The sequence below is a fragment of the Colius striatus genome, chromosome Z (genome assembly GCF_028858725.1).
Source record: "Colius striatus isolate bColStr4 chromosome Z, bColStr4.1.hap1, whole genome shotgun sequence".
NCBI lineage: Eukaryota > Metazoa > Chordata > Aves > Coliiformes > Coliidae > Colius > Colius striatus.
The window spans coordinates 5,887,401-5,904,668 of record NC_084790.1 but is presented as its reverse complement, the minus strand read 5'-3'; the positions used below and the strand labels follow the sequence as shown (position 1 = coordinate 5,904,668).

The 17,268-nt window shown below is 64.6% G+C and overlaps 1 protein-coding gene across 3 annotated transcripts; it reads right to left on the bottom strand.

Moving 5' to 3' along the window:
- Positions 1 to 452: 452 nt before the first annotated feature.
- ITGA3 (integrin subunit alpha 3) lies at positions 453 to 16,123 on the bottom strand. 3 transcript variants are annotated; one of them, XM_062018904.1, is made up of 26 exons: positions 15,866 to 16,123; positions 9,437 to 9,558; positions 9,250 to 9,332; positions 8,803 to 9,052; positions 7,601 to 7,684; positions 7,138 to 7,345; positions 6,733 to 6,926; positions 6,341 to 6,429; positions 6,052 to 6,188; positions 5,788 to 5,874; positions 5,642 to 5,709; positions 5,287 to 5,423; positions 4,853 to 4,999; positions 4,660 to 4,757; positions 4,322 to 4,487; positions 4,171 to 4,239; positions 3,983 to 4,062; positions 3,654 to 3,731; positions 3,446 to 3,548; positions 3,201 to 3,371; positions 2,951 to 3,061; positions 2,698 to 2,811; positions 2,466 to 2,564; positions 2,249 to 2,374; positions 1,615 to 1,772; positions 1,278 to 1,369 (listed from the first exon to the last, which is right to left on the bottom strand). In XM_062018904.1, exons 1-25 carry the CDS (start codon positions 16,048 to 16,050, stop codon positions 1,662 to 1,664), a joined length of 3,117 nt encoding a protein of 1,038 aa, XP_061874888.1. In that variant the 5' UTR covers positions 16,051 to 16,123; the 3' UTR covers positions 1,278 to 1,369; positions 1,615 to 1,661. The 3 variants fall into 3 exon arrangements, with proteins under 3 accessions (XP_061874890.1, XP_061874888.1, XP_061874889.1); XM_062018905.1 differs by having other exon boundaries at positions 1,283 to 1,369; positions 1,662 to 1,772; XM_062018906.1 differs by lacking the exon at positions 1,615 to 1,772 and having other exon boundaries at positions 453 to 1,369.
- Positions 16,124 to 17,268: the final 1,145 nt, after the last annotated feature.

The following is a 17,268-nucleotide window of genomic DNA, read 5'->3' as shown; positions in this document are numbered from 1 at the left end:
ACCGCGCGCAACCGCGCGCAACCGCCCGCCCCGCCGCCAATCAGCGCCCGCACCGCCCCGCCCCGCCCCGCCGCCAATCAGCGCCCGCGCCGCCCCGCCCCGCCCCGCCGCCAATCAGCGCCGGATCGCCCCGCCCCGCCGCCAATCAGCGCCCGCGCCGCCCCGCCCCGCCCCCGCGGCCGTAACCCCTCCGGGCCCGGAGCGCAGCCGCCGCGCTTACCCCGTCGCTGCCCGGCCTTCCTGGGTCGCTGGAGGACACTGAGCCCGCCACAGCCCCCGGCATCGCCCGCCATTCGCGCTCTTGGGATATCGCCCCCACACCTCTCCCTCCCTGCTCTCCTGGTGTATTGTGCCCCTCTGCCCCCTGCCACTACACTCCCTGCCCTCCCCGGGGTATTTCCTCCCAAAACCCATTTCCTCCCCCAGCCCACTCCCCTCACGCTGACAAGAAGTTACAAAATCCCAGAGCGAGGCTTTATTATGACCTGGGCAGGGGAAGGGGGAGCAGGGTCCTGGGCGGGGGGGGGCACAGGAACCACCCTCCCCTGCAGCCAGCCCCCAGTACCGACCACACTTCAGGGCTCAACACCAAAACACCACCCAGAGACAAAGAATAACTTAACCCCGGGACAACATCCAGGGCTGGGGGGGACAGATCCCCAAGGGATAAGGCTGTGGGGTAGGAGAACACAGCCCCATCCACTGCACACCCCCAGCCCAAGCTGCCTCTGACACAGACTGAGGGGAATGGGGTGAACATGCAGGATAAGGCTCCTATGCTGCAGGGCAGGAAGGAACAAGCTCCCCCTGCCCCCCTCCCCACCGTAGCACATCGCAGCCCCAGCGAAAGCAGATGGGGCCTGCACTCAGCGCCCAGGGAAGGAGATGCGTGAGCGTGTCCCGGTGTGCAAGGCCACGGCGGGAGGAGTGTCTGTGCGGGAGGAAGGCACTCGGTGAGACCAGCAGCAGTCACATCAGGGAACAGGGCGAGGGGCACATTTAGGGCTTGGCCCCATAAGCGTGCAAGGCACGGACGTGCAAGGCACAAGCGTGCAAGAGACGGGCTGCATGCCGGCAGGCCCGGGGAAGCGGGAAGGAGCGCGCAGAAGCCAGCACCAGGAGGCAGGTTGGGTCAGGGAGAGAGATGGTGCTTGTGCAAAGTCACACGCCGGCCCGGTGCTCCCCTGGCACGGGGCCGGGTGTGTGGGGGTCAGTAGTACTTCTCTGGCTCCTGCCATTTGGTCACCCAGTGTTTCTTGCGCCGGTGGGGCAGGAGGCCGCCGGGCTGGCAGCGCTGCTCCTGCCGGACCCTCACCGCGTGGTACTTGGGCATGATCCGGTAGTAGCGGGTCCGCTGGAAGAAGTCACACTGGGAAGGGGGAGAGAGGGAGGGGAGTCAGCATGGGGCAGGAGTGTGGTGGGGAGAGATGCCAGAGCCAGTGAGAACAGAGGCAAAGGGAGCAGCAGTCCTGGAGACGCTTGGAGACCCACGGAGCCCACTATGCCCTGTGGGGACCCTATAGAGTCTGGCAGGAGAGATGAGGCAGTGAGAAAGAGGAGAGGAGGCTGAAGAGGAGGAGGATGCTGCTGCAGCCGGCCCCCACGGGGCATTACCAAACGGGTGGCACAGGTGCCCGGGGGGGCAGGGGGCTGCCCCCCACCTAGTAGTCATCCGTCAGCCGCTCGGTTTCCGACGGCTGGATCCTCATCTCTGCCTTCTGCCCCTTGGCTTCGTACATGGCCCGTGTGTTGGCCCGCCGGAAGAAACCGCACTGCGAGGAAGGAGGTGATGGGGGGGTCAGGGGGAGATGTGAGAGGGGCTCGGGAGCTCATGGGCACCCTGGGGAGTGAGGGGAGAGGGGCAACAAGCTGCCCCATTGCACCCTTACCCCTGGAGATGCTATGGGGAGGTGGCCCTACACACCCACATAACCCACCCTGGATAGAGTGGGGGTTCCTCAGGGAGCCAGGGTGTCCCCGGGCTGGAAAACCCCAGTCCCTGCAGCACAGTGGGAGGTGAGAGCCACAGCACAAGGAGGGACCCAGTCCCACTTTAGGGTTTTTTTTCTGCAGCTCCCAAAATGTTTTGCAGCAGGTGATAAGTCAGGATTCTCTCTGCTCCTCTTTCTCATCACCCTGCAGCCGGGCACCTTCCATCTGGGGGGCACCTCCTGACAGTCCCACAGCTGGGCGGGGAGGACAGCAGCCACCAGTAGCACGAGCCCGGCGCATCTGGGCACCCCCTCACCTTCCAGAGCAGGAGGATGATCAGCCCCAGCAGCAGCAGCCCGGCTGCCACCGCCACCAGCACCAGCCACAGCGCGATCTCGGCCGGCTGCTCCTCCGTCAGCTCCGAGTCCACATCCACCGAGAACTGGAGGAGGAGAGCCTCATCAGGGAAAGAGCTCGCAGTGGCCTCAAGTCCCTCCCAGCCTGCCCCAGTAAGAAGCTCTGGCACCACTCACCCGCACCGTGTGGTTCCTCATGTTGATGGTGGGGACGTGGGTCCGGAGGAAAAGCGTCGCTGTGCCATCCACCTTCACCCGGTCAAAATCGCTGTACTCCTGCAGGGCAGGGACAGCCCACGGGGGAAGAGGTGGCCGTTAGCTGCTGAGCTGAGACCTGGCAAACTCGGAGCCCTGATGCAGCCCCCGCTGAGCAGCCTGGCCCTGCCCCCCATCCCCAGGCCGTGCTGACCTCAATGAAGGTGCTGTTCCACACGCGGGCGCGGATGCTGAAGGTGGTGGGGTGCTGGGTGTGCAGGAGCGGGCACTCGAACCAGATGCAGCGAGCTGTGCCCTTGGAGCAGCTCTGGAAGATAAGGGGTGTTTAAGGAGGGAACCAGAACCCCAGCACACCGTGCTGGTGCACAGAGGCAGTGTGCAGGGTGGTTCTGGGGGAGCGTGTGTGTGCTGCAGGACCTCCCTCAGCCCCTGCAGCGCCCACTCACCAGCACCACCTCTGACTTGGCCTTCTTGGCAGTGGCCAGGGTGATGGGGGGCTCTGCTGGTTCGGGGGCCTCCAGCTCCCGCCTCTGCCGGGATGGAGCCTGGTCCTCCAGCTGAGGGGAGAGGGGGGAACACACTGAGACCCATCAGAGCCCGGGCAGCTCTCCCCACGCCGGGCTGGTGGGGCTGGCAGGACCCATGCAGTGGGGCAGGGACATGTCCCTGCAAAGCAGGAGGGATCAGGTCACTCACAGTGAGGTTGAGGGGGTTAATGACCCCCCCAGGGGGCTGGCAGGTCTCATTGCCATTGACAAGGATCTCAGTGGGGTAGAGGAGCCATTTCCCATTGGGGATCTCATAGGGCCACTCGAAGCCCAGCAGGATGGTGCCCAGGGTGCCCAGCGACTCGCCCTTGGTGGTCACCTGCACAGCATAGCAAGAGATAAAGAGACCAGCACTCCCAACCTCCTCACAGGCACTGGCTACGCCCAGCTCACCTGGAAGTCGAAGGCAAGGGGGCTGCCCACGTCCTGCTCTCTCTGCATGGCCGACTCGCCCACCACTGTCCCGCTGAAGTGTGACTGGGCATGGGAGGGGGTTCTGGGGACAGGATGGGGGACGAGCATGGTGAGTGGGACCAAGTGAATAGGGAGCACCTCTGGGGTGTTCCACTGCCCATTCCTGGGACATGGTGGGCTCACTCACACGCTCAGTGAGGATTGGATGCTGTAGTCCACCAGCAGCTTGACCAGCACGGGCTGCAGGTCCTCCTGGGTGCTTTGCCTGCGAAGGTGCTTGAAGTCAGCATCTCTCACCATCGAAAAGCCCCCAGATAGCATGGGGCAGGCCCCAGCCCCAACAGGAACTCTAGGGTCCCCATCCTGCCCATCCCAGGAGCCTTGCCTGCTTTGCAGTCCCTCTGCACCAGCAATGCTGCTGGATACAATCCCAATCCACCACCAAGCAAAAGAGGAACTACACCCATTCCTGGCACCCTCTTCCCAGCCCACTTCCACCCACTCAGGGACACTCACGTGGACAGGTCCAGCCACACCAAGATCTCCCGTGTGTCCAGCATGATCCCAATGGCCTCGAAGGTGATGATCAGCTCTGCCTGCGGCACAGCAGGATCGTGGAGCAGCTCAGTTGGCCCTTCACCTGCCTATTCACCCCTTAAAAGGGCTGGAGGGGTGGCTGGGGGAGGGGCAGGGGGAGCACTCACCCTCTGGTTCCTCTTAAAAGGGTTGCCCAGCTCACACAGCACCGTCTCTGCGAAGGTGCAGGCTCCGCTCTGGGGAGGGGAAGAGGGTGAGGAGGGTGCTGGCGAGGATTGCCCCGGTGCTGCAGATGGGGAGGGGGCTGCCACAGCCTACCGGGCGCACGGAAGAGGGCAGCAGGCTGGCGGGCACCGTGACGTTGAGCAGCGCCTCATGGGCGTCCTCGCCGTTGGACGGGGTGGTGGGCACGTTGGTGATGTTGATGCTCAGGTAGAGCTTCCGCCCGTCCCGGCTGTACTGCAGCACCTGCGTGCCGTTCAGCCTGGGCAGAGACCGGCGCAGCTCAGCACACGTGTGGCCCGTCCCACAAGGATGGAGACCTCCCCCCCCATCCCTACAGCACAGCCTGAGAGGGGCTGAGCGGTGACCCGGGGCCGAGGACGTGGCACAGCGGGTGGCAGAGGTGGCTGGGGACGTGGAGGACCCTCTGTCACCTGGGCAGGGGCTGGTTCTGGTCAGTGACGAAGCTGCTCTGGAGCTGGAGGTTGCTGTAGCATTTGTTGTCGGAGCCACACTCCTTCTGGAACTCGATCTGGAGGGACAAAGACGTCCTCATGAGGCTTCTACCACCCCAGGCCAGGCTCACCGGGCCTCTTGCAGCCCAGCATCTCCATCAGGCCCCGGCACCTTGGTCTCATTCTCGTGGGACTGGTCTTGGTTGAGGACGGGGAAGGCATCGAGGGAGTGGGGGCCCAGCTGGAAGCTCCTGGGCTTCTCCACCAGTGAGTAGTTCATGGAGAGCACGATGGGGTGCAGCTTGTCTCGGATGTTGTCCTGCAGGGTGGCAGAAATCACAGCAAAGCCCTGATTCCCTCCCTCCCCAGCCCCCAGCCACGTCCAGGGTACCAGCTCCTGCTGCTCCTGAGACCCAGCAAATTCATCAGGGAAGGGAATTTCCACCTCTTTTCCTGCCCAAGCCCCTCTGTTCCTCACCATCCCTCTCCCCATCCATCTCCCAGCAGCCGGTTCCACAGCTCTGGTGCCACGTGTGGAGCAACCTCCATCACACACACACACACACAGAGACACACAGACAGATGCGTGCACTTGCACACGCTCACCAGCAGCAGGAGCTCCTTGGACTCACAGCGGGTCTCTGGCATAGGGAAGGTGCCGCGGTAGGTGGCAGAGTGAGTCCCCAAAAACCTGACCCTGGGAGGGTGCCGGTCCTTGTCAGCCTCCAGGGTGTACTCCAGGGCTGCGGCAGAGCAGAGCAAAGGGGTGTTGCACACGCGTGTGCCTCCAACACAACCCCTGCGTGCACATGCACCCCCCACAACAACAGACCCTCCCCTAAATGTGTGTTACGTACACACACACACACACATCCCTGTGAGTGCACATCCCCTTGCACTAGTGCTGGCGGATGTCCCCCTCCCCACAACACACTCCCACACCTGCACCCCGGGCACTCACTGATCTTCTCCTTGTACCGGGGGTCTCCAGCACTCTGGTTGTAGGAGAAGCAGATGGTGATGGTGATGCTGTGGGGGGAAAGGGGCCATGAGCGGAGCTGCCGGCCCCACAGTGCCATGAGCAGAACCGGCTGCACCGGGGCTCACCAGGAATCAGACGTGCACCGTGCAGGGTCCACCTTGCTGGGGGTCACTGTGAAGGTCTTGTCCAAGATGTTGATCACAGGCCGAGCTCTGGGCAGAAATGGGGTTGGCTGAGTCCCCTCTCCAGCAGCACAAGTCCCTCCTTGCCCGGCACATCGCTCTGTGCCCACCCCGCTGCCCTGGGGGTGCTGGCAGAGGCAGAATCTGTCCCTGGGAGGTGGCAAGGAGGGAAGGGGCAGCAGGCTGCCTCCACTCCCCCTCCCTTACCTGAGCAGGACAATCCTCTCTGCCAAGCTGCCTACCAGGAGGTCGGGGTAGGAGTTACCGTCCACGTCCAGCCCCCCGCTCAGCGAGTACCCGAAGGTCCGCATGCTGGCGAGACCCAAGTCCGACCCGCTGATCACCTGCATTTGGGGGAGGTGGGGATGTCACCCACTGTTCACCAGCCCTGTGGATCTGGGCATCTGCTCACTGCACCCCATGCCACAGCACGGGATGCTCAGAGGGGCTCTGGAGCCCTGCTGTCCTGGTGAGGAGCTCCCCATGGGGCTGTTACCTGCCGGGGTTTGTCCAGCAGCCCTTCTGCGCTGCTGTGGTAGATGTACACCTTGCCAGGCCCCTCAAAAGGAGCCCCAACAGCGATATCTATGGGGAAAAGACCAGGATCAGCCCCATGGAGACAGGGTGCGGGCTGCCCAACAGTCCTTCCACATCTCCTCAACCCTCCTTTGACCCTCCCTGCACTTAACTCTCACCCAGCCCCTCTCCTCTCTGAATGCACGTCCCCAAGATGTCCCCCATCTCTTTCTCTTCACCCCAAACCTCTACACACACCCACCACATTCCCTCCAGTGGGATCTCCTCTTACCTGGAGACACTTCCACGTGGATGCAGCCCCCCTCCACCGTCCCACCATGGCTCCCCTCACAAGGGTCCCCAGCACCTCACCCTGGAAGCCGTCCTGGTTGATGTCGCCGATGCTCGCCACGGCGAAGCCGAAGGCAGAGTAGCTGGGGCCGGTGAGGACCAGGCTGGGGTGGGACTGGAAGCCCCCCACCTCATTCATGTAGACGTAGACCGCACCTCCCACCTCCTGCTTCCGCTGGAAGTAGTAGGGGGCTCCTACCACCAGGTCCTGCCACCTGCGGGGCCGAGGGGCCAGTTGGGCTGGGGGCTGTGAGACAACTCCCCCGACACCCCAGAATGAGTGGGGACTCACAAAGTCATGAGTCATGAAATGATGACTCCCCCAAAAGCCCTCCCCATGCTACGACCCACAGAGACCTCATTCGAGCTGCCCCAGGCGAGACCCCTACCATGGGACCTGGGGGGGTCCTGGCCCACTGCCCTCACCCATCGTTGTTGAGATCTGCCAGGGCCACGGCGCTGCCAAAGTAGGAGCCGACCTGATGGCCGGGCAGGAGGAGGCTCCTCTGCAGCGTCTGCTGGGGGCTGCGGCTCAGCAGGTACACGGCCCCCGTGTGCTGGTACCGGGGAGCGCCCGTCACCACCGTCACCGCATCCTGCTGCAGCACCGCGCTGCCCACCTCCGCTGTGTACCCTGCGCCAAAGCCTCCGGTGAGACAGGGGCCTGCACAGAGCCCCCTCATGCCCCCAGCCCCGTGTGATCCCCTCCAGCCTCTGAACACTGCGTTGTCAACCACTGTGCCCCTGCTCATGGCATCCCTGGGGGGGGTCTCCAAGCCCACCTAAACCCCTTTAACATCGTCCCCAAGGTTTTCTTAAAAACCATCTCCTCGCCCCAAACACCCTCAGGGCCCCTGCAAGCGAAGCCCTCTGCCCTGCTTTCCCATACCTATATAGGTATTGCCATTCTTCTTGTTGGGGTAGGAGAAGTCGTGAAGGTCCCACATCTCCCGCTGCAGCATGTAGTCGGTACCTGCAACGGCAGGAAGGGGAGGTTAACCCTGGCCCTGCTGCCCTTACCCGCCTGCACACATGTGTGCGCACACAGACACGCTCACCCACGCACACGGGGTGTGCAGATAAGCACACGCCAAGGTACACACCAGTGATAAGTGTAGGGCACCCTCAGGCACATCCTCACACACAAACACGCAGATGTGTATGCTCACCATGCACACGTGGGCACATAAGCACACACACAGAGACACACACCGACGTGCTCCAGTGTGCACACACGAGGGGATGCCCTGTGAGGGTACTGAGCTGAGGCCAGTTGTATGAGGTTCAACAAGGCCAAGTGTTGGGTCCTGCACCCGGGTCACACCAAGCCCAGGCAATGCTACAGGCTGGGGCAGAGGGGCTGGAAAGATGCCCAAAGGGAAAGGACCTGGGGATGTTGATCAACAGCTGCCTGAATGGGAGCCAGCAGTGTGCCCAGGTGGCCAAGAAGGCAAATGGCACCCTAGCTTTATCGGAAATAGTGTGGCCAGCAGGGCCAAAGAAGTGATTGTCCTCTTCTACTGGGTGCTGGTGAGGCTGCACCTTGAGTGCTGTGTTCAGTTTTGGCCCCCTCACTACAAGAAAGACATTGAGGGGCTGGAGCATGTCCAGAGAAGGGCACCAGCACTGAGGAAGGGTCTGGAGAGCAAGTCTGATGAGGAAGGGCTGAGGGAGCTGGGGGCAGGTGTTCAGCCTGGAGAAGAGGAGGCTGAGAGGAGACATTGATCCCTCAGCACAACTACTTGAGAGTAGCAAATGACAGGACGCAAGGAAACAGCCTCAAGTTGTGCCAGGGGAGGATCAGACTGCACGTTAGGAAGAACTTTTTTACCACGGGGGTTGTCAGCCCCTGTCCCAGGCTGCCCGGGGAGGTGGGGGAGTCCCCGTCCCTGGAGCTATTTAAAAGACGCACAGCTGAGATGCTGAGGGCTGTAGGTTAGTGCTGGGCTTGGCAGTGTGAGGGTCATGGTTGGACTCGATGATCTTAAAGGTCTCTCCCAGCCGTAATGATTCTGTGAGATTCTGTGGCACAGGCTCCAGGGGTGCTCAGGGAAGGGGCTGCCCAGCCCTGTCCCTCCCCAGCACACGCACCTTGCCAGTTATAGGCGCCGGGCGCCCCGAAGTAGATGATGTTGGCAGTGAAGCCGGCGCTGGTGCCCATCTGGCACATGCCGGTCTCGTCGGTGTCGGTGTTGGAGTTGCACATCTCGTTGTGGTAGGTCTGCCACTCATCGCTGATGTTGAGCCGCAGGTCGTTGCCCCGCACGTAGCACTTGCCAACCATGCGCCGCTGGTCCTCGCTGCCCGACCACAGCACCTTGGTGTACCGGTGAGCACAGGCCTGCCGGGACAGCGCCGTGCCCGCCTCAGCACCCCAAAAAACAGGGGCCACCACACCCCCTGCCTGCTGCCACCGTGCTGGGGACACGTGCGAGGCCCATGGGAAAGGCCCACCAACAGCTCTCTAGTGCAGCCGTGTGAGGTGGCAGCGTGGCACCGGCACGTGTGTGTGAAATGTTGGGGTGCACGTGCACTCACCAGCACCCTCCCAGCTGGCTGCCGCTGGCTGGCCACCGTCACTCCCAGCCACATGTCATCGATGATGGCCTTGTCCGGCTCACCTGCGCGAGGGGGAAGCAGCCTGAGAGTGGGGACACCACCTCCCCACCCTCAAAGGTGCTGGGGTTGGGGGAGCATTTTGGGGTTCCTCAGAGTGCTCACGTACTCTTCAACTCGATGTCGAGCCGCTGGCAGTCGCCCGTGTCAGCGGTGAGGGGACAGGCGTAGACGGCACCTGTCCGCGTGCTGTTTGTCGGCTCCACATCTTGGGGGGCTCCCACCAGCAGCCTGGGGGACAGAAAGAGGGGGCAAAGCAGTGGGTCCACCTGCCCCAGTGCCTCTCATCTCATTTTGGAGGTGCAAAGCCAGGAAAGCTGTCCTGGGGAAGCAGTGGCGGAGTATGATGGTGGCTAAGAGGTGCTCCGAGCAGATGAGAGCTGCTTCCCTGGAGCATGTCGTACATCAACACCCCCAAATACCAGGGGGCAGTGGACCCTCAGCCCATCTCCAAGCAGGAAAGCAGGTTCCTCTTGGATGGGCATGCACGGGGTTAGCAGCAACCAGCCTCTTGCAGTCAATATGAGAGTTGACAAACACACTGAAAGGTCTCACAGGACGGTGAAAAGATAGACACTTGTGGGGGCACAAATCGAGGGACAAGCTCTTTGTCCCTGTCTTGCAGGATCCAATCCCTGCCTGGGCTCATGGCTGAGTCCCTCATCCCAGCGTACAGGGGTGCGGGGACGGGGCGGGGGGGGGGGTCGAGCTGACGCCAGCAGCTCTCATACCCCCCGCTCGCTGTGCCGGGAGCCACTCGGCAGAGACGGCGGTTGCCGGGGCCCCCACGCCTGTGTAAACACCCGCAGTCCTTCCCAGCCAACCTTTGAGCCGGCGGCGAGGCCGGGCCTGCGGCACAGCTGCGGCGTGTCCGGCGGACAGGCTCAAGCTCCCGCCGCCGTACCACGGAACGCCGCCAAGAACCGGGCGTCCCGGCAGGGAGAGACCCCCCCCTGCAGTGGGGAGGGGGAGCTGGGACCCGCTCCAGGGCGGGCACGTGCGCATCCAGCTCCAAGGAGAGTCTGGGCTTGCCTCCCAGCTCCCCGCAGCACTGGGGGTCCCAGGAGAAGCTGCACCCGTCCGGGGGGTGACTCAGGCCCCCGGGGGCAGGGGGGTGGGGGCAGAGATGTCCCAGCTGAGTCACAGCAGTGCCAGGCATGGGGGAGGACATCGGCATCCCGGGAGATGACGCACCCACTGCCTGGCACCAGTGTGCTCATCTCCCAGGGGCTTTAAGGTGATGCTGAAGGATAAAAAGGACCCTTGGCACCCACCTGCACCCCCTATCCACCCCAAGACAGACAGCCCCCCAGCAGGAAAGACGCTGGGGACCCCCAGGCAGCAGCAGGGCCCGGGATCTGCAGCCTGGGGGGACAGCAGGAGGACCCGGTGTGCCCGGAGGGCTCCGGAAAGGCCAGCCTTTCCGCTGGGAAGTCCTTCGGGATGGCGAGGACAATGGCGTGGAGGAGGCACGGCCGCACCGTGCCCGCAGAGGAAGCACGTCCCCTCTCCCAGGCAGGACCGAAAGAGGCTGCCGGGGGGCAACAGGGCACGCAAGATGCTGCCGCAGCCCCCAGACCTCCCCGCAGGGCGCTGGGGCAACCAGCCGGTCAGTTTTCAGCGTGGGCAGTTGGGCCACCGTCGAGGACACGGACAAGTCTGTCTGTCCCCATCCCACCGCCGGCGGGAAGGGAGCGGCGCGAAGGGAGCGCGGAGCGCTGCGCGCCCGGGCAGCGCCGGCGCGGCTGACTCAAAGCCCAGGCGCAGGAGGAATGCGGGGCCCCAGGCAGCCCCCGCCCCGGCACGCCGCGGCCCCCCCGCACACGCCCGGTGCCCGTCCCCGCCGGCGGCATCGCTCCGCCTGACTCAGCCGCGGCTGCAGGTGGGGGCACGGCGCGGCTCCGCCGCAGAACAGCCCCCGCGGGGGCGCGATGCGGGGTTTGCTCCCTGCAGGAATGCTGCGCTGGGGGTGTGCGCTGCTGATGCTGCACTCGCATCACCCCGGCAAAGCGGGACCTGCGGGGTCTGAAGAAGAGATTGCTGCCTCCTGACTTTTTCCAACCTGGCACAAAGGAATGTCCCCCACCTCCCAATTCCTGTCCGTGCCCTCCCGGCACACCTAAGGGGGAAATAACATAAGGGGCCCCCTTGTCCCCACATACCTGGAGGGGAAGTGACTCAGAGCAGCCACACTGTGACTCAGGGCTGGAGGGGAAAGCTGGGGGGGGGGGGGGTTGTCTCTGCCCCAGGCATGGGGTGTCCTGCCCTCTCATCCCAACCTCAGCAGGACCCACAGCTCCTGGGTGCTGCTCCATCAGCAGCATGGCTCCTTTGGCAAGAACACATATGCAGCCCCTTGCCAGTGACTGCCACAGGCAGGATGTGCCCCCGAGCCTTCCAGGGTGGTCCAGGCTCAGCCAGACCCCTGTGCCCAGTGAAGCTGCTCCCAACCACCACCACTCTGCTCCCCATGGCCACGTCCCACAGGTCACAGGAGTGGGAGCTGACCCAAGCCAAGCGGCTCCAGCTTCTCCTTGCCTCCAGTCAAGACTTCCCAGCATGGCAGCCTACCCGCAGGCTCTGCTCCTGGGGGGAGGGGGTGTCATAGGATATTGGGGGCTTCAGAGCCCCACTGGAGCAGGGGGGGACATGCACAGGCAGCCCCCACCCCACGTGTGCCCCAAGGTGAGCCAGGAGACTCAGGAGCTGAGATGTTTGGGCTCCCAGTTTGGGGAGGCGGGGACGTCAGTGGCACTGGTCCCAGCTGGGTGGGGGGATAAGGGGAGGGGATTCAGCCCAGGTCCTGAGCAAAGGCCGAGATGGACAAACAGCAAGAGGGGGAGGCTGGGAAGGGAGGGGTGCCGGAATGCAAGAGGCCATGCCCTGTCTTAATCCGCCCTGGTAAGCCGGGGAGGACGGCAGCGTGGGGGTTCCCGGCCAGCGCTGCCTGAGCCAGGAGCAGCAGCCAGGGGATAGACCTTGACTGGCCCAAAATGCAGCTGCCTCTGGGGTGAGACAGTGCTGATGAGGATGGCAAAAGCGAATTTAACCCGCATGGCAGGCTGGGCTCAGCCCCAAAAGGCTGTGCCGTGGGGGAACCACCAACCTCTAACACGGCAGCACACCTCCTGCAGCCCCACAGCCCCAAAGCCCCCACTCCCGGGGTGGGTGCTGGGCAGGGAGCATCTGGGCAGTGAGTGCAGCACCTCATCCATCTCCCCGCACATTTGAGGGGTGACAAGCACCAAGATGCATAAGGGTGGGGGGCTCTGGCACAGCACCCCATCCTGCTCCATCCTGCCCCATCCCTGGTCACAGGCAGTGACAGTGCCGTAGGGCTCTCCAAAGCTTCCCACCTTAAACCTCACCTCATACTGGGGCTGTAAGCTCTAGGTTTGAGAGCTCAGCTCTGTGGCTGGGCTGCTGGGCCTCCAACAGACCCCGTGCAGTCCCTAAGGCAACTGAGAGGTGTCCCCAGCATAGTCCACCCCCACAATGCTCCAGGCCAGCCCCAAACCACTCATCACCACTCCATACTCCCCTGCAGTGCCACTATATGTTTGCATGGGGGGGGGCCCTGCAGTGATCGATTCCCCCTGGGAGTCCTGAGCAGGCAAATCTGCTGATGCCTGTGCCGGAAAGGAGGCGGGAGATGGCTCCTCAAAGCAAGGAGGCATGGACAGATGGATGGATGATCCCCCGGGTGCCGGCCCCACCAGTGCATATCCGTCCACCCTCCGCCTGCCAAGGAGCTGCAGCCCCGCAGGACCCCGGCCAAGGGGGGGAGCGCAGCCAGGCCAGCTCTGGCAATCGGCAGAAAACCAGGCGAGGGGGAGGGAAAGCAGGGAATTCAGGCAGCCCTGCTCTCCTCCTCTTCCCCACCAACCAGTTGAGAACAGAAAGACCCTTGAGCACAAGGGAGACCCCCTGCTCCTCCTGTCCCACACACATAGAGGGGAAACTGAGGTACACAGGTGGCCACAGATGTGGGTGCTGCCTCTCGCCACCCCCAACCACACATAGAGGGCCCTCAGCCTCTCTGGCACAGATACAGCATGCTTCAGTTTCCTCGTGCTGTTCAGGGACGCCCCTAAAACCCACAGGGGTCAGATTCCCCTGGCACCACCAGATCCTGCCAGCACAACCACAGTCCAAAACACCTCCACCAGCGCTGCCACGTCTGAGCCTGCAGGAGTGGCCAGACTCTGCACAAGCACCCAGAGTTTCTTAATCTTGGGGAGGCTGATAAGGCTGCTGCTTCCACCTCGCCTTCACCTGGCCCAGGGAGGAGCGAGCAAACAAACCTTTACCATGGCACAGCTCTGGGACATGAAAAACACTGTGGGGGTTGGAGGAAGGGGGGAACTTGGGCGTCATGCCGGCTGTGCCGTGCCAGCCTGGCCCCCCGCCAGCGCCCAGCCGGGAAGCGGCTCTCCCCACCCCACGGGGAGGTGAGGAATGCCAACCACGCTCCGGAGCATCCCTCTTGTCCTGCTGCCACCCCAACACCTTCGATGGCCACAGGGTGAGGTCAGGGCCTAGAGCCCCCTAGAAAGCACGGGACACCCCCGTACTCAGCGGGGACGGTGGTGGCAGGAAGCGTCTCTTTCCTGTCCCCACCCTGCTGTGGCAGGGCTGCACCTGCGAGCAAAGGGCAGGGCAGCCACCCTCCGCTGTGAGGGAAGGGAGCGGGTTCTCCCCGCCGTGCTGCAGCCCAGCTCTGCACACCCGCCCTGGGCTGGCTGCCTGGGCATGGGGAGAGCCGGGGGCACTCCTGCGCCTGTCCCACCTCACAGCTCCCACTGTCCGGGCTGGGGACGACAGGCAACCCATGGAGGGAGCAAAACCCTGTGGCCCTTCCAGTCCTCTGCCACTTCTGCCTGCGTCGTCCTCCCCAGGTAGGACGCAAGAGGCGGGCAGTTCCCCAGTTCTCTTGCCCACACTTGTCCGGGCCCCCTCCTGCCCGCAGCACACAGCCAGAGCTGCCTGCGCAGCCCGTCCAGGTCTGCATAGAAGGCCCCACAGAGAAGCAGGAATATGCTTGGCACTCACAGCCCTTCCATGCTCACAAGAGTCCCATGTGTTTCTCCCAACAGGGACAGGCAGTGGAAGGCTCCCAGGGGAAGGGGGTGTAAACCCCCCAGGGGTTTTGTGCTCCAAAGCCTTTCCCCTACAGACTGCAGAGCCTCTGTGCCTCGCCAGCGTCACGCTCAGACATGCACGGGCCACGTGGCCCATGCTGGGGGATTGTAAGCCCCCACCAAGGCCAAAGCCCCAAGACAAGGCAACAGCCACTGTCAAAATCTTGGGAAGAAGTATGAGCTGAGCCAGGACCCTCAACCTCACTGTCCCCTCACCAGCTGCTGTGATGGCACTGGAGCCAGGGTTACTCGGCCATGGACAGGAGCCAGCATATCCCCATGGGAAGGAGGGGTCCCCCGGGCACTGGGCCGGCTCCTGCGCCCCCGCAGCTGCTGTGGGGTGATGGCTTCACTCCCTCCTGGACGGGAGCAACAACAAGACGTCCCACAGCAGGGTGAGCAGCCAAAATGCATCTCTGGAATGTAGAGCTGCAGATGCCTCATCCAGCAGCTGCTGGCCGGTCCCTCCGCCACGGGCACAGTGGAGAAGAGGGAACCCTCTGGGTCTCCGCTGGGACCCCTGTAGCTGGGAGTTCCACAGGAGGGTGAGCCAGCAAAAACCTGTGCCCCCAGGTGAGAAAAACCCAATCCAGCCCCTGAGCCGACGCCTTCTCCCCAGTACGCACATGCATCTCGCACCTTAGGCCAGGAGGGATAGCAACTGGGGATGCTGCTGGCAGTGGGAGGTGTCCCCTCTGAGCAGGGGGACATGGCTAGTGACAGCAGTGGGATGATACGGGGAGTGCACTGTCTGAAAAGGGCTTTTGTTGGGGCTTTGCCCGGCAGCAGGAATTACAGTTCAACAGGTTTCCTTGGGCTTCCCTGGGAGAGCTGAGGCTGCTGGGCAGGAGGGAAGTGAGGGGGCTGAAGGGGGGGACGTGAGGGGCTCCTCACCCACCCCAGTGAGGGTCAGGGCAGTCAGTACCGAGCAGGGATCCTGCAGGGTGGGGGGACTCCTGCCTCCGGGGGCGGCTGCCAGGCTCCGCACCCACTGGTGCTGTCAAGGCACGTCCCAGCTCTGCTGCAGACTCTCCCCGTGTCACCGGGGTCCCGCACAGGGAACCCGCAGCGAGTGCTCAGCGCCAGGGGAATGAGGGTGGGGGAACCTCAGGGTCTGGATGGGACCACATTCAATACAGAAGTGTAAAGCAAAGTCACAGCAGAGAATACAAATACACACATTATAGCATATACACCCCTTACGAAGGAGCGTCCCCCCCCCCCCATTCCCACCAAGCACCTAGACCCCCGGGACGGCCCCTGCCGCCCTCACAGCCCCGCCACTCCCTCCTCCTCCTCCTCCTCCTCCTCCTCCTCCTAGCCCACCCCCACGGCGGCCAACGAAACCTTCGCCCCCCCCCTGAGACCCCCACCCCCACCTCCCCCACCGCACTCACAGGCAGCGCTCCTGCCGCTCCGTCTGCCGGTGCAGTGCTACCGAGAAGCCGAAGAAGCCTCCGGGGGTCGCGCCCGCCTTGAGCACCGGGAAGGCGAGGTCCAGGTTGAAGGCGGCGGCGGCACTCAGCAGCGGCAGCAGCAGCAGCAGCAGCAGCGGCGGCGGCGGCAGCCGGCACCGCGCCATGGTCCCTCACCGGCGCGCAGAGCCGCCGCCGAAGCCGCCCGGACCCGACCCGACGCGCCCCACCGGGGCCGGTGCGCTGCGGGGCGGGGCCGGGCGGGGGGCGCGCGCCCTTCCGGGCACTCCCCTTAAAGGGGCCGCGCACACGCGCGCGCGCGCCCCTCCCACACCGGGCACCTGCGGGGACGGCGGCGGCGGCCGCGCGCCTGCGCGGGCACACCTGCGCGTGCACAGCAGGCGGCGGGGCCAGGAGCCCGCATTGCCCGCTCCTCCCCCCGTCCCCCGCAAACGCAACGGTGTCCGCGCTCTCCTCCCCCCGCCCCGCGCCCCCTGCGCTGCCCCACCGGCCCCTCGGGACGGCCCCCCCCCCCCTCCTGGGACACCCCTGCCTGGGCCCACTGCGGAGGGGACTCCTCACCCCCCTCCACGGGGTGGGACCCGGGAGGAGCGAAGACCGCCCAAGGATGGGGCCCCCGTCGATCGGCCACCCGTGGGCTGCGACCCCCCCCCCCAAACCCCGCCGCGCGGGACGGCCGCCCCCGAGCTGAGCCCCGCGTTGTGCCTCGCTGAGAGGTGGGAGCCGGCGGGGCGGGGCGGGGCCAGGCGGGATGCGAGGGAGTGAGAACAGTCCCGGCCTCCCACGACGGCGTTTGCCCGCCCGGGAACGCGGAGAATGCGCCGGCTGCCTGCCCGGTACCGGCTCCCGAGAATCCCCTCCGCCGGGGCGGCGGCTCGGGGACCGCACAAGGGACTGAGTGCAAGCGGACAGACAGACACCCGCCGTGAGGGCCTGGCTGGGGCCGTGGGGGCCACGGCCATGCCGTGGGGCAGCCGCCCCACGCCGGGTCCGGGGACAGTGACACCGCGACGCGGCTGCGGCCACAGCATCACCGCGTCACCCCCCCCGGGGAACGGGCGGCAGCGGCTGCCGTGGTCTACAATCTCGGCAAAGGTCACCGGGAGACATCGCGCCACTCCCACCCGTGACAGGAAACACGGGAGGGGAGCACTGCAGGATGTCCTGTGTCCCCCGCCCCGATGTCCCCGCGCCCCGGCACCGCTCCTGCGCCGCACCGTGTCACTGGAAAGAGTGACGGCACAGGGGACAAGCCCAAGGACAGCCGCGCCGGCAGCCGGTACACGGCTCTGGCACCGGGACTGTCGCCTGTCTCCCGACGCCTATCCCCTCCACCCCCCGTCCCCGTCCCGAGTTTTCCCCAG

Bases quoted from the DNA above. Each gene is read 5' to 3' on its own strand.
- ITGA3 (XM_062018906.1), bottom strand. From the start codon at position 16,050: ATGGCGCGGTGCCGGCTGCCGCCGCCGCCGCTGCTGCTGCTGCTGCTG. The intron at 3,062-3,200 runs GTGAGTGACCTG...CTCTCCCCTCAG, and splicing joins TTAACCCCCTCAACCTCACT to CTGGAGGACCAGGCTCCATC. The intron at 1,370-2,248 runs GTGAGGGGGTGC...CCCCCTTCCCAG, and splicing joins TCATCCTCCTGCTCTGGAAG to TGTGACTTCTTCCAGCGGAC.